This window comes from Notothenia coriiceps, unplaced genomic scaffold, assembly GCF_000735185.1.
Source record: "Notothenia coriiceps isolate Sejong01 unplaced genomic scaffold, NC01 NC01_scaffold00008958, whole genome shotgun sequence".
NCBI classification, from domain to species: Eukaryota; Metazoa; Chordata; class Actinopteri; order Perciformes; family Nototheniidae; genus Notothenia; species Notothenia coriiceps.
The window spans coordinates 109,574-122,682 of NW_011341659.1; the positions used below are offsets into that span (position 1 = coordinate 109,574).

The 13,109-nt window shown below is 41.1% G+C and overlaps 1 protein-coding gene across 1 annotated transcript in view; it reads left to right on the plus strand.

Moving 5' to 3' along the window:
• The first annotated feature begins 8,713 nt into the window (after positions 1-8,713).
• Positions 8,714-13,109, plus strand: part of srcin1a (SRC kinase signaling inhibitor 1a) — a 105,393-nt gene continuing 100,997 nt past the window's right edge. The window contains exon 1 of the mRNA XM_010770491.1: positions 8,714-9,074. Within this exon, the coding sequence (XP_010768793.1) occupies positions 9,053-9,074 (22 nt within the window). The 5' untranslated portion in view covers positions 8,714-9,052. The remainder of the gene's footprint in view (positions 9,075-13,109) is intronic.

The window sequence follows — 13,109 nt, forward strand, 5'->3', positions numbered from 1 at the left end:
AATCTCACATGAGAGTATTCCTATTGTGATCTTATCCGCTGAACATATGTACAACTTTGGTGAGCATCTGAGTGGAGAGACAATGCCGGATTGAGTCATCATGCAGGGAACACAGTCAAAAGATCACACCAAATAAATACACCAAGGCAGAACAATTATATTCATTGTAAATAATGTAGAAAGAGAGAGACCGGGTTATTTGACATTACTGGGCTACTTTCTACGTCTTCTAATACAGAAACTTGACCTTACTCATACATCATCAAGCGCAGCTGTTGTTGGGTCCATCTCAGCGTACTGTTCTACAGCACAGCAGGCAAAAAAAAAAAAAAGAAAAAAAAAACAAAAACAAAAAAAAAACAAAAAAAAAAGAAATACAATAAATACATAAACAACATACATATAAAACCGTAGCGCTGTAAAAGAAGCAACGACAATCATTCTTAGCCGGCCGGGCTAAATGATTGGATGGCCTACCTGCCTGTCAGCCTTCCATCTGTGCACAAAATTATTCGTGCCCATCATGTGGTCATGTGCCGCGTTCGTGTGTGTTGGAGGAGGGACTCTGTAGAAAGCTGAAGAAGAGGCATATTTGTTCGGTTGTGTATCTTTTCAAATTCTACGGCGACTTCTAGCTGGTTCTCAATTCTACTACCCTACCGCGACTTTACTCTTTTTAGGGTGCAGCTAATGTTTTATTTATTTCAAAGTGGCCCATTTAATAATATATTTTTTACCTTCCAAATGTGCAGATGGACTCCTCAAGTGCTGTGTTAATTTATTTTAAAGTAGGCCTGTGTATTATTTTCTCCTAATTCTCATAGGAGTTCTTGTTTCTTATTAGAGGTTAACAGTTTTTATACATGTAATCAAAAGCCTAATAATGCAAAAAAAGTTAAAAGTTTGTCTGATATAGACAAAAATAACAATTATTAGCTATAACGCTATGAAAATATGTTTGCGGCTCCAGAAAAAAATGTCTTTGGAAAAGGAGCAAATGGCTTCTTCTTGTCAAAAAGGTTGCAGACCCTCCTTAACAAACAGAGGCTATGATCATGTAAAGTACCAATGTGGTACAAACAATATAGTGATTCTCCTTCTGTTGAAACATCGTTGGATTGTGTATTTGTCCGAGCGTCAGGGTCCTTTTTATTTTTACTCGTACTCGGAAGTTTGTGGTTACCAATGCTTCACTGTTTATTTGATACCCATCTTGGTAATCATAATATAAACAACAAGGTTTTGGGTTCGTTTCTCAGATGACTGGTGATGTTAACGTGTACGAGCTCAATAATGAACCTGCCATCTCAACCTAACCATATGTAATATCTAAGTATCATCTTGAAATATGACATTAATACATTCTTAATATACTACATCACATCTTTATTGTCGAGGTTGATTCACATACACTAACTACTTCTAACATTACGCCTTTTCTACATACTTGAGCATAGCAATTTGAAATTAACTTTAGTGGCCAGCTGACAGTTCTACCCTACATACTAAAATATCTCTCTAAGTTACCAAAGGATGACCCTTCCTTCTCATCGCGAGACAGAAGCTGTTTGTTCAACCAGTATTATCCCACTATTTTACAACTTTAAACACTTCTCTATTTCGTTTTTAACCTCTTAATATACTACAGTTATGATTTTATCTTGGAGGCTACCGCTTAGCACGTTAGCACGATGTAGCTACCACTCGCTTACACGCTAACCCAAGCCTTAACATTCATTACGTCGATTAAAATCATTAACACATAAATAAAGCACTCGAATTTCACTCACCGCAAAACCGCATTCATGCGAGTCACAATAGCCCGATATATAAGCATGAAGAACAAACAACCACAGCCGGCTTCAAGTTGTGTTCCCTGGATGAACTGACCAGGCAGAGTCCCTGTAGCTAGCTTCACGGAGCAGCTAGCAGAGAGCAGAGTCCTGCATCGGGTCGGGTACCCGACGGGTGACCCGCAAAAAAGGTGATTCGCGGGTGGTATTTTTTCAAACGCTTTTTTCCGGGGTCGGTTCTGGGTAAAACAAAGATGATGCGGGTCGGGTCACGGGTGTTGCATAATAAATATTAAAATAATAATAATTTAGTTTAATGTTTAAATCCTCAGACCTCTCCCCCGCGGGACCGAGCATAATCATAACCTCTGCAGCGCATCTATCTGCTGCTGAGCGCACCACATTCTGAATGGCTGAGGTGAAGCTCTCTATAGCTGAGAATACAGCATTTTCCAATAACTCTTCCTCAGAGCGAAATCCAACGTCTGGGAGGCTTTTGGTGTCATCCTAGATGCAGAAAATAACCAACATCCCACGCTTTTTGAGCCAAATATGCAACTGCGTGTGTTAATAATTGCACGTTTTCACTGCTTATATATATGCGGGTTCGGGTCGGGTTGCGGATCTTGTGCCGGCGGGTCGGGTCGGGTTGCGGAACTAATTGGCAATATATGCGGGTAGCGGGGCGGGTTCGGTATTGCACGTCGCGGGTGCGGGGCGGGAGCGGGTCTTGAAAATCAGACCCGTGCAGGACTCTGGTAGGCTACCTACTTATTATGAATACTCTTAGGCCTATAGGCCTATGTGCTATTCTATATTATTTTTGCTTTTGGCATTTTAAGTAGGACATTTTCAGACTTTTGTAGCCTACTTCAGTACATTTCCCAATGCAGGACCTACAGCAAACACTTTAAAAAACACTTTGATTATGATAATAATAATAATTTTAGAAAAAGGAATCGTCATCAATACTCGATATTCGGCACACGCTGTAACCCTTTAATTTGAGGAGGTCTAGTTAAATAGCTCCGCACCCTGTTTGGCCTCTGTTTTTGCTTACCTGTCACTTGATCGCTGCTAACTCAGTTACTTGGTTCTTCCTCATGTTAGATAACCGCAGCAGAGTTCAAGACAAGCCAAATGCCAAATGGCAGAATTATCATGTCTTAAAGTAAGTATCGAACTTAATTATGAGGTTGTGCTTAGCTACCATGTTGGCTACCTTATCTAGCTAAGCTAAATGCTACCTGCCGTGTTAGCTAATCACTGCTCTACGCCTCTTCATTATTCATCGTAGTTTGCTGTGCTCATTTTTCATAAATTGTTTGATATATATGCAGAACAGTAAACAAGTCCAAGTTTTGCATTCAAACTCTTAGTACAGTTGGCCTAGTGTAACGTTACTTTCAAGTAGATATTATTTCATATTATATGCTTGAATAATCGTTTTTTGTTTTTTTGCTGACGCACATAATTGAAAGCAGCCTTTTATTGCTGTTGCTGGTCAAGTCGGAGCTAATTTCAATCTATATGGGAATTAAATCTATATTGCTGGGTAGTTTAATTGAATTGATAAACTAAGCATATCCTTTGCAAAATCCTAATCTGCAGCAGTTAACTATTGATAAAGTCAACACAATAAAACAAATAATACAACATTTCCATTGAAATGTTGGGGATAAAAGCAAGTTTAAATTAAATGCTCATACAGTACTAAAGTAACTTTAAAGCACCTACATTTAGTTGTTTTCTCATGTTAAATGTTGATATTTTGGTGACTTGCAGTACATTTAACTCTTGGTTGTCTCTTTTGGGCTTGCCCATTGGCAAATAATGGTCTCTAGTAGAAAGTAATAATGTGTTTTGACCATGGTTTTGACTTAAGGGATGTAAACATCTTTGTCTTAAACATAGTAGATTGTATGGTTTCTGTAGTTTAATATTTTCTCTTTTGTTAGGGCTTACAATTATGCTACAGTCTGCTGTATTCCTTGCTCAATTTAGGCAACCATATTTTGGTGGTCACCTACTGTAGCTCATATATATATTTCTTAAGAAGAGGTGGTCTGCTCCTTACTCTTAACTTTTGGCGGTGTTGTTAAGGTATAATCAAATGCCAGAGTCAAATTCCTTGTATGCATGAGCATATCCGCCGTTAAAAACAGGTTGTGACTCTGATGTGTCTCGGTGTTCTGCTGGGCCTCAGGCGGTTTACTGACTTCCCATCAATCTCAATGGGCAACTGATGCCCACTCCTCACAATCAGTGGTAGCTCAAAGTGAACCCCCCCTTTCTAGCCAAGAAGAGTATTGGCCATGCTGTCTGTGCGCCACCCAGAAGATTGTCAATAATACTCTGGTTCTGTATCTAATTTAGTTTTATAGCAGACATTTAGTATTGCTCTTTGTGAGCCAGCTGACAGAATATGGCTCATTGGCTCCCATAAACATTTGTCTCTATTGTCTCCACTGGACAAAGGGTCATAAGTGCTTTAGCAGCATTAACTCTGCTGGACATCTGCAAAGTTTGAAATGGTTAGATGATAAATGTTTGTCATTGCCTATAATTGGAACAGTCTTGGTTCACTGTATTGGAGGTTTGTAGAGAGGATTGTCCTCATATTTGACAATTAAAATGATACATTACTTCTTAGTTGTTCTTTTTACACCACAAGCATATTAGGGATGTCATGGCATGGAATGTTCCCTACTCGTGAAAACCCCTTTATCACAGGTCACACTAATAATAAGTGTGATCTGTTACAAATAATAATTAGTTTACCAGAAAATATATTCTGTGCTTACTTTCATCCTAAATGCTGGTTGTGTTTGTGCCTTCCGGACCCTCTGGTTGAGTTTATAATACTGGATCTTTATACCAAATATATAAAGATTGACTCAGTATGTCTATAACATCCCCATGTTGGGTTTATATTATAATAAAGTAATAGCGTATGCCAAACATATGCCACACAACACCGGAAACACTAACTATTTCGGCAACCCACAATTTGCTCTGAACCCACAGTGTCATTGAGAAGGTCCCTCAAGGTTACGATGCACCATTAGCAACTGTGTGCATTTGTGCATGCGAGTGTATCTCGTGAAGGGAATTTGAATGATGATTGATGTGTTACGATATTGACCTTTCTCTCTCTCTAACACATTAAGAACACCTTTTCTAGGTTGCCTTGTCTTTCTGCATCCAAGTCACACTGTCATTGACATTCATCCCCCGCGCCCCTTTAATAACCTCAGATGGCCAGTTTCCACTGAAGCGAGCGTGGATCTATTGTGCCACAGAATGTGTTTCTGGGTCGATGGGCTCTTACAGCTGAGATGGAAAGAAAGAAGGAGGACACAGGACAAACTGTGCTCCTTTGACTCCTTAGGGGACAACCAGACCATGTTTTTCAAGGCCATGAATTGAACAGTTGCAAAATGCTATTTAAGAAAGGCCAAATCCATTTTAGATTGAGCAGCCTGATAATTCACACTGCCAAACGGTAGGTTCTAGATCCAGCAATAAAACAGCATATGTCATTTTATTATAAAGCAGTTGCTGAGCGTGCTCATCAACTCAACAAAGCTACTTACTCAGCAAGTTGCACCTCTGCAATGAGCAGCTTTCTGCTCTGTAAAATACAGAAGCCTTCAGGGAAAACCGGCCATCAGCACTTCACACCTCCAATAATATCGTCTTAACCATTGTACAAGGCAGTAAAATGTTGTTTCCCAAACAATGCAGGTCAAAGCTATTACCTCAACATAACAACAATGTCCTTGGCCGATAATCCCTTAGATCTACTGCAGCAGTTTTATTTGTGTTCTTTCCCCACATTAAATAAAGACTCACAGCATTATATAAGGAGTAATGACATTTCAAACTGGCATTGATATTGCCTGCGTGCACGTGCTTTGTGTGAGTGATGTAAACAGCACGTTTTGTTGTATTTAGGGATGCACCAATTGAAATGTTCTTGGCGGATACCAATGTGTTTTTGTTGTTGTTTATTTTGTTTTGTTTATTTATTCCCTATTTGTGCCAGGGAGACAAAGACATGTTAATTTAAAAGAAAAATAACGGAACAGTTTTTATAGTCTGCACTTCATTATGCCGTAAAAAAAAACAGCATAAATAATAATAATGCATCAAATGTAATATTAGATCCATAATTAGGGATATATTTCCCCTCCTGTTTATTACATGCACAATTTCAAAGTCTTTGTGTCTGTGCTATGCTGAAAAACAGATATTTTCTCTACCAAACTCTACTGTTTGGTCCACTATCTTTTACATCAGCCTACGGTGCGATCACATCTGTGTGTCCTTGATAATCAGCCAAAATTAAACTGGGCTGTTGTTGTTCACTTGAAGTGCTCTCTGCTAGCCGTGTCTGTTGTCGGCCAAAGATCATTTTGTGAAGAAAGCTTTTGAAGAATAGTGTGCCAAAGTCAGTAGGCTACACCTGTTTCAATTTCCAGATAATCTGCACTAGATTTGCTGTTTACTTTAATGATTAGAGTTTTGCCGGCATCAAAAAACACCTTTGGTATAATAACTCGGTTATCAGCAAACCTATCAACCCCCTGCCCTCACATCATGTTGTGCTTTTGGAGAAGTACAATCTAACTTTCCACTTTCCAACTAATTTGATTTTAGAATTGTTCCAATCTCAATAAGAGATCATTTGCAAAAAGATAGTAACCATCACCTGCTGGGAAATACCATATTCAGCACCAGCAGTAGCACCCTGAACAGCATAGCTTTAATGTAGATCTTTCACAATGCAGTCCAACATGTCCACACAATGAGCAATACTCCTTTTATATGTTGTCCTCATATGACTTAGCTGGATGACATGTATATAGAACAGTGTGTCTCTTACCACACAACATTTTTTATGTGACATTTCTCTTCTCTATTGACAGTAAATCACAATTACCTTTTATTTCCCTAAGCATTTCATCAATACACAATTGGCCATCAATGTGGTTTTTGTCCATAAGTTAATGTTTTTGTGCTCATACACCTGCAATTTTATACCAAATATGATGACATTTGATTATCTAGGGTACATTTAATGACACTTTGTATAATATATGACTCGCCTTATGTCAACTTAATTAAAATAACGTGTAAATTCGTGCTGTTGCAGGGTTTTGCGTGCACGCTTTTAGCTCAAGAAGACAGGCGCCAGCTGACAGGACGATGTATCTCCTCCGTGATCCCGTGAGCCAGCTGGACGTGACGGACAGGCCAGTGTGCTGTGTAAGTCGTGTGCGCCATACATTATTCATAGCACTCATCGTGAAGAGGCGCTCCCTTCTCTTTTATCTCTCCGTCTCCTGGCATTTTACATTCTCTTCTTCCCTCTCTCTCCCTGCTGCTCTTACTTTCTTAACTCATCAACACCCATTAGCTACTACAGCAAAACAAAGCCTCCCCTGCTTGACAGCAATGCTCTGAATCTCTGTGCTGCGCAACACCTGACAGCTTCCATGATGCTCACTATTCCTCTTTGATTTCATTCCATCTGTTTGATCCCCTTATCCACTTGTAGCTCATTTGTATTATATTGTATTGTTTTGTCCTCTTTTAGTATTCAGGGTGTCCGCGGGGTCTTAAAAAGTATTAAAAGTTGATAGATCAATTTAGCGAAAATTAAGTCTATTAAAAAGTATTAAACGGCATTTTCCAAGTTATTACATTTTGTAGTTTGTTTTCAATAAGTATATCAATTGTCCAAAGAGGTTGTATTCTAAAGTTTGCCTGAATGTAATCATTGCGTAGGTGTGTAGTTTATTTATGGCATCCTGTTGGATTTGATGTCACCTGAACAGGACATCGCACGCTCACTGCTTGATAGCGCATGAAGGCCCGTTTACGCCGGTTGTAGAAACAACATCGTTATGGGGAAATGCAAGTTTGCGTCCAAATGGTTGGAAGATAAGGAGGAAGGACAATCAATACTGTATATAGTCAATGTGAGGTAAAGTGTTTCGCCAATGTAACCGGTTAAAACTCAACTCAAGTGGCGATGAGGTCTTAAAATGAATGGAAAGGGTCTTAAAAAAGACAAATTACATTTGACTTCAGGATTCCTGCATATACCCAGGTATTGTATATGACTGATTTCAGTGTGGTTTTTTCACAGTTGATTTTCAAAGGCTTTTTGAATAGCTGACATAACGCTGGGTTCTGCCCTTATTCTCAAGTGTGATTGTTGTGAAGTGAAGGTGATAGTCGCTCGGATTAAGAGGGATCATTTGTTCTTGCGAACAAACATCCAGCAGTGCAGATCCACAGGCCACAGAGATGCTGAGGTCGCCCTCATGTGACGTCCTTCTCGTCACCCTCACCTGCCACTGCGCGCTTGTTGCCATGCCAATACATTACAACCTCGCCTGGGGCCCAGCGCAGCTTCATCATTAGCTGCCGTTGTCACTAGGGTATATTCAAGTGTACGCTCTTGTCTCTCACTTCCACTCTCTCTCTCCACACCACCAGCACCACCCTCCTCCCCCATCCTCCCCCATGGTACAGTAGACACTTGAAGCATTTCTCCACCCACCCTGCTAGCTCAGCTGCTGAGCCCCACACAGGACCATCCGTGTCCCTGGACTCCCCTTTATTACCATATCATGAGATGCGCCCGAGGCGTGTAGCAATGCAGCGTGCCGCCGCCTGTGTCTTTAAGAGAGAGAGGGAGAAAATATAATGTGTAATGGAGAGGAAATAAGGCATAGAGTGAGCAAGTGAGACTGAGTGGGTGAGAGTGTGAATTTATGGGAAAGATTTTTGCTTAATTCTTAGCTGCATGCTGAGCATCCTTGCACCGGCATGCAAGGACCATACAGCTAAAGAATACGCCCCTCTCTCTCTCTCTCTCTCTCTCTCACACACTCTCGCACACACACCCAGGCTCTCCCACTCAACCTCTCCCTCACACACACACACGTGCTCGCAGTCACACACGCGCAGTGCTGTCAGGAGCGCCGCTGCTGGACCACAGCCATCTCGCAAAAAGGAGGTTCCAGTGGAGGCAAAAGAGAACGCCAGAGTGAGACAAAGGGAAGGAGGACGGCAGAAGGAGAGGAGCGAATAGGAGCGCGGGGACCGGCAAAAGGAAGGAGAGACCCGGCGCTTTGTGAAGAACAGAAAACGAGGGACAGGAGGAGGGAGGAGGAGAGAGGAAAAAAAGAGGAGGGGGAACAGGAAACGCGATCACTTTCAGCTGCAGCGGTCCGTGTCGCAGCATGGGCAATGCACCATCCCAAGGCATGTCAAAAATCTCCTTGCTTACTTGTACAGCAGGTATCTGTTTGGTTCTGCGTGTTGTGCTTCCCAACCAGCCGGCTGTCCTCCTGTTACACTCTGTGAGCAGGGGATGGGGGGGTTGGGCTGAGGGGCTCTTGGAGCGCAGCATCGCTTCAGGAGAGGGATGCTGAAAGGTAGCATCGGTTAATGGGTAGAAGGTTAGGAGTGAGGCTCATGGGGAAAAGAGGCTTGCATTTATGTTGAATGCAAGCTGGGAACACTGGGTGGAGGCACCAAGAAATGGGAGGGGGCTGGTGAAAAGCAGAAAAACCATCAGTGGAGCAGCTGGAGCTGGTGGGTGTGAAGTGTGTGTGAGGAAGGTGAATAGTAAGAGCGATTATTGTTGTGTGTGTAGCTGAGTGCAACGTGTGATTGTGCCTTCCTGTGTGTTAGCGTGAGTATGTGTGTGTGTGTGTTGGAGTGGTGGCTGTCAACCACATGGAAGATCTCTTTGAAGTGAAGTGCTCCAAGGTGTGTGTGAAAGACTATAAGATGGAGAAAAAAAAAGATAAACACACAAATAAAAGAAATGGCGGATGTAATGATCACTTAATAAGGGGACTGTGCTGTTTGAGTGAATGGGGGATGGTATTGTAAACGGATGATCGGGTGGGTCAATTTCTTCATGTAATGCTCCCGCTATTCCCTTCAGACCTCTCTCTGCTGAGCCTTTACATCTCTCTATTTCACTGTCTTTTACAAACCCTTTGGTACAAATACCATTTACATGTCTAAAAATGCTGTTCCTTAAATAAACTAAAGCAGAAGGCGTTTCTTGGTGAGCAGCAGGGGTGTTTGCTTCTAGTTATATCTGCACTATATTCCTGCATGCAGTTTCCTTTCATAATTGCATTCATGGTAATTCGGGAAAAGGGAGTGTGAATGTAGATACAAACATAAAAAAAGAGTGCCATTGGAATGGGGGTTACACTAGGAAAGAATTGGGGAGAATATAGTGGAGGCATGTTGAAACACTCCTGGGATTTAAAGGCATATCCTAATCTGACAGACAAAAGACAAAACAATTCCACTATTAATATTCTTAGAAAGAAATGAAGAGAAAGGTGGTACACACTCCGAGAGAGGGGCACTGTGGGAATTCATTGATCAACAGTCATTCGCTCTATCTCTGCATTCCCCCTCACCTACAGTATTTCCCCCTCCTCTCTTCATCCCCTCCTCCTCTTCATCCCTTGCTTGCCTCTCACCCAGGGACAGTCTGTTAGCTAGTGTGGAGAAGTGGACCGAGACTAGAAAACAGAGGATATGAAAGAAGGTGAAAGAATGAAAGGAAGTTTGAAAGAACGAAAGACAAAAAAAGGGTTGGCTCGTTTGATAGGTAAGTTGCTGTGCTGATGTCTGTCAGCAACATCCTTCTTTTGAAAAGTGTTGAGTTCCTAAATGAGGCCATTATTCGGATGATTGCAAGGGGCTCAACAGTGGAATAGTAAACGGCTGTTTGTTTGGTCAGCTTCATCTCAGATGTGTTTGGTGTAGAAGAATATTGATTCCCGAAACTATTCTGTTCAGTTTTTCAGCTTTAGAGTTAGATTTTTGCCTGATGACCTTTGGAAGGTTTCTCTAAATTGATGTTTGAATTCTCTTGTCAGATTATGTGAATGCAGAAGAAAATGTTTTGAGGCTCAGTTGAAAGCAGACTCGACCTGCAGACATTAGAACTTTTTCACAAGCCAGATGTCTGTGTGTCAAATGGATTTGTTTTGCTTTATCACTGTAAAGCTTGTCCTTGGAGTTCTGTCGGTAGATACTGAGCTACGGGTGTCTTTTCCCTCCGAAAACAGACCGTTAGTTGGCTGATTGTAAAAGCAATAGTGTATTTTCCAAAAAGCACAATAGTTTTTACTAAAACTTAGGACTTCTCAATTAATCGTATTTTAATCGCAATTATGATTTTGGCTTGCAACGATTATGAAAACAACGTAATCGAAATAAAATGATTATTTTTTTTTTATATTTTTTTTTATTGGTTTTTCAGTTGATTTATACTTAAAGGTGGGGTAGGTAAGTTTGAGAAACCGGCTCGAGATACACTTTTTGTTATATTCCATGGAATACTCTCAACATCCCGATAGCAATGAATATCTTAAGTGCTTTAAAGTTCAGGGTAATCAACTGTTCAAAATATACTGTTCAATTTTTTTTTTCAATAAATGGATGTTTTCAAAGTAAATGGATAATCGTTTTTAATAATCGTGATATCAATTATTGAACCAAATAATCGAGATTATGATGTTTGCCATAATCGAGCAGCCCTAGCTCAAACTAGTAAATATGAAGATGGATTATCAGTAATCATTGGATTAACCATTGGATTAACCTTCAGCAGCGTTTTTATCGTTTTGATGCCATTGAACACACATTTTGATCAGAAACAGCAAAAGGTAAGACAAATTGGCCGTGTTTGCTCAGCAAAGCTACGTGGTGTGATGTCTGTATTTGCTTCCCCTGTCGCGGGTTCTGATCGCTCAATGTAATGTTCCCTGTCGCTAAGTGATGATACTTATATTTCTGGAATCTGTGGAATCTCAGCTTGCTAATCGATATCTTGTATGTGCAGATCCGATAAGTAATAAGGTTGTAAAACATGAATAAACATGAGTGCCGAGCCATGTGCCAGAGGGCAATGATGCAGGACGTTCAGCATGGAAGATAAAGGACAAAGAAAACAGTGTTAGTCTTAGCAATGATTATTCAAGTTCCTTGGCCATCTCTGTACAAACTACACACGTGTGTAAATTACGATTAGGATAGGTACACACATCCAGAATTATAGCATATAGAAGGCTTGAGTTCGTAATCGCTAACCTGATACCTATCCCGGGTATGCGTTTTTATATACCAGTACAAAAGTAGACGTCTAAACATCGTAATCCAGACGGTTATTGGGATGAGGACTTAGGAGAGCGTCTATTTGGTTGTCGGGGACGGGGGAAATTTTTGTGTTTTTTTTCTCCGAGAAAAGTGGTGCCAGAAGGACTTTCCTTGTGTCGGTAATTTCGTAGCAAATGTGCCAGAGGGTAATAGAGTTTTCTCGGTGTATTGAGGGTAGCTCTGCCACTGTGCGCATCGGGGCCCACATTGCAGGCGGAGTTAAGCGTGCGCTCCTCGGTATAAAAATGACGCAGGCCGGTTACTCTTTGCCCGGGCTCCATACCATGCGGTCGGTGGCCATTGTTGGGAGCCGTAACCCGCTCGCTCTCGAGTGTATTTTCCTCCCGTCGTTATAAGAAGCCGGTCGCCCGTTAGTTGTGGTTTTTTTCCGTCCTCGTTCGACTGAGCTAGTTTATGGACGTAAGGACGGGTGTGAGAGAACTTCAATTTAGTGGAGTCGCGAAACTTTGGAGATTAACGGTCCTATCGCGCGCGGCCTATTGTATTTGGGCAATAGAGCTCGTGTAATCATAATGACGTTTACATTTGTTTGGCCAGGAGGGGGAGTGGGTACGAAATGATGAAGAGCGCAGATGGGGTATACGACGTTGGGAAGGGCTCGTTTACCTGCAGTGTGGCGAGCGCTACTCACTGTTGGTATTATATAAACAAGTATGTGGATATTATAGTTATTGCTGAGTGGTGATGTTCGGTGCATATATATGTTAGTTGACGCTCTCGTGTGTACAAAAATAATAGTTTATTAAAAGCTGTGTTCAGTGAGTTAGGTATATTACATCGGTCCTGTATATATCGTCGTCTTCAAAACAATAATGGCGACAGTAGATATTATATTTAATAATTATTATTATTTATTTACTCAGTTATATTTACGAACAATACACCTAGACTTCCACTTCTTATTCGAGCTATATATTAGACAGTAGTAGAATCTGAGAGGTGAGAACTCGTCACGCGAAGAGATGAACGAACTACTTCATGGATACCTTAGTTGAATATAGAGAGCCGGTTATCGCCACGGTAACATGTAAGTTCTGTTGTGACAATAGTGGTTAGGGCTCTCTCAAAAAAGGGTTGGCCTAA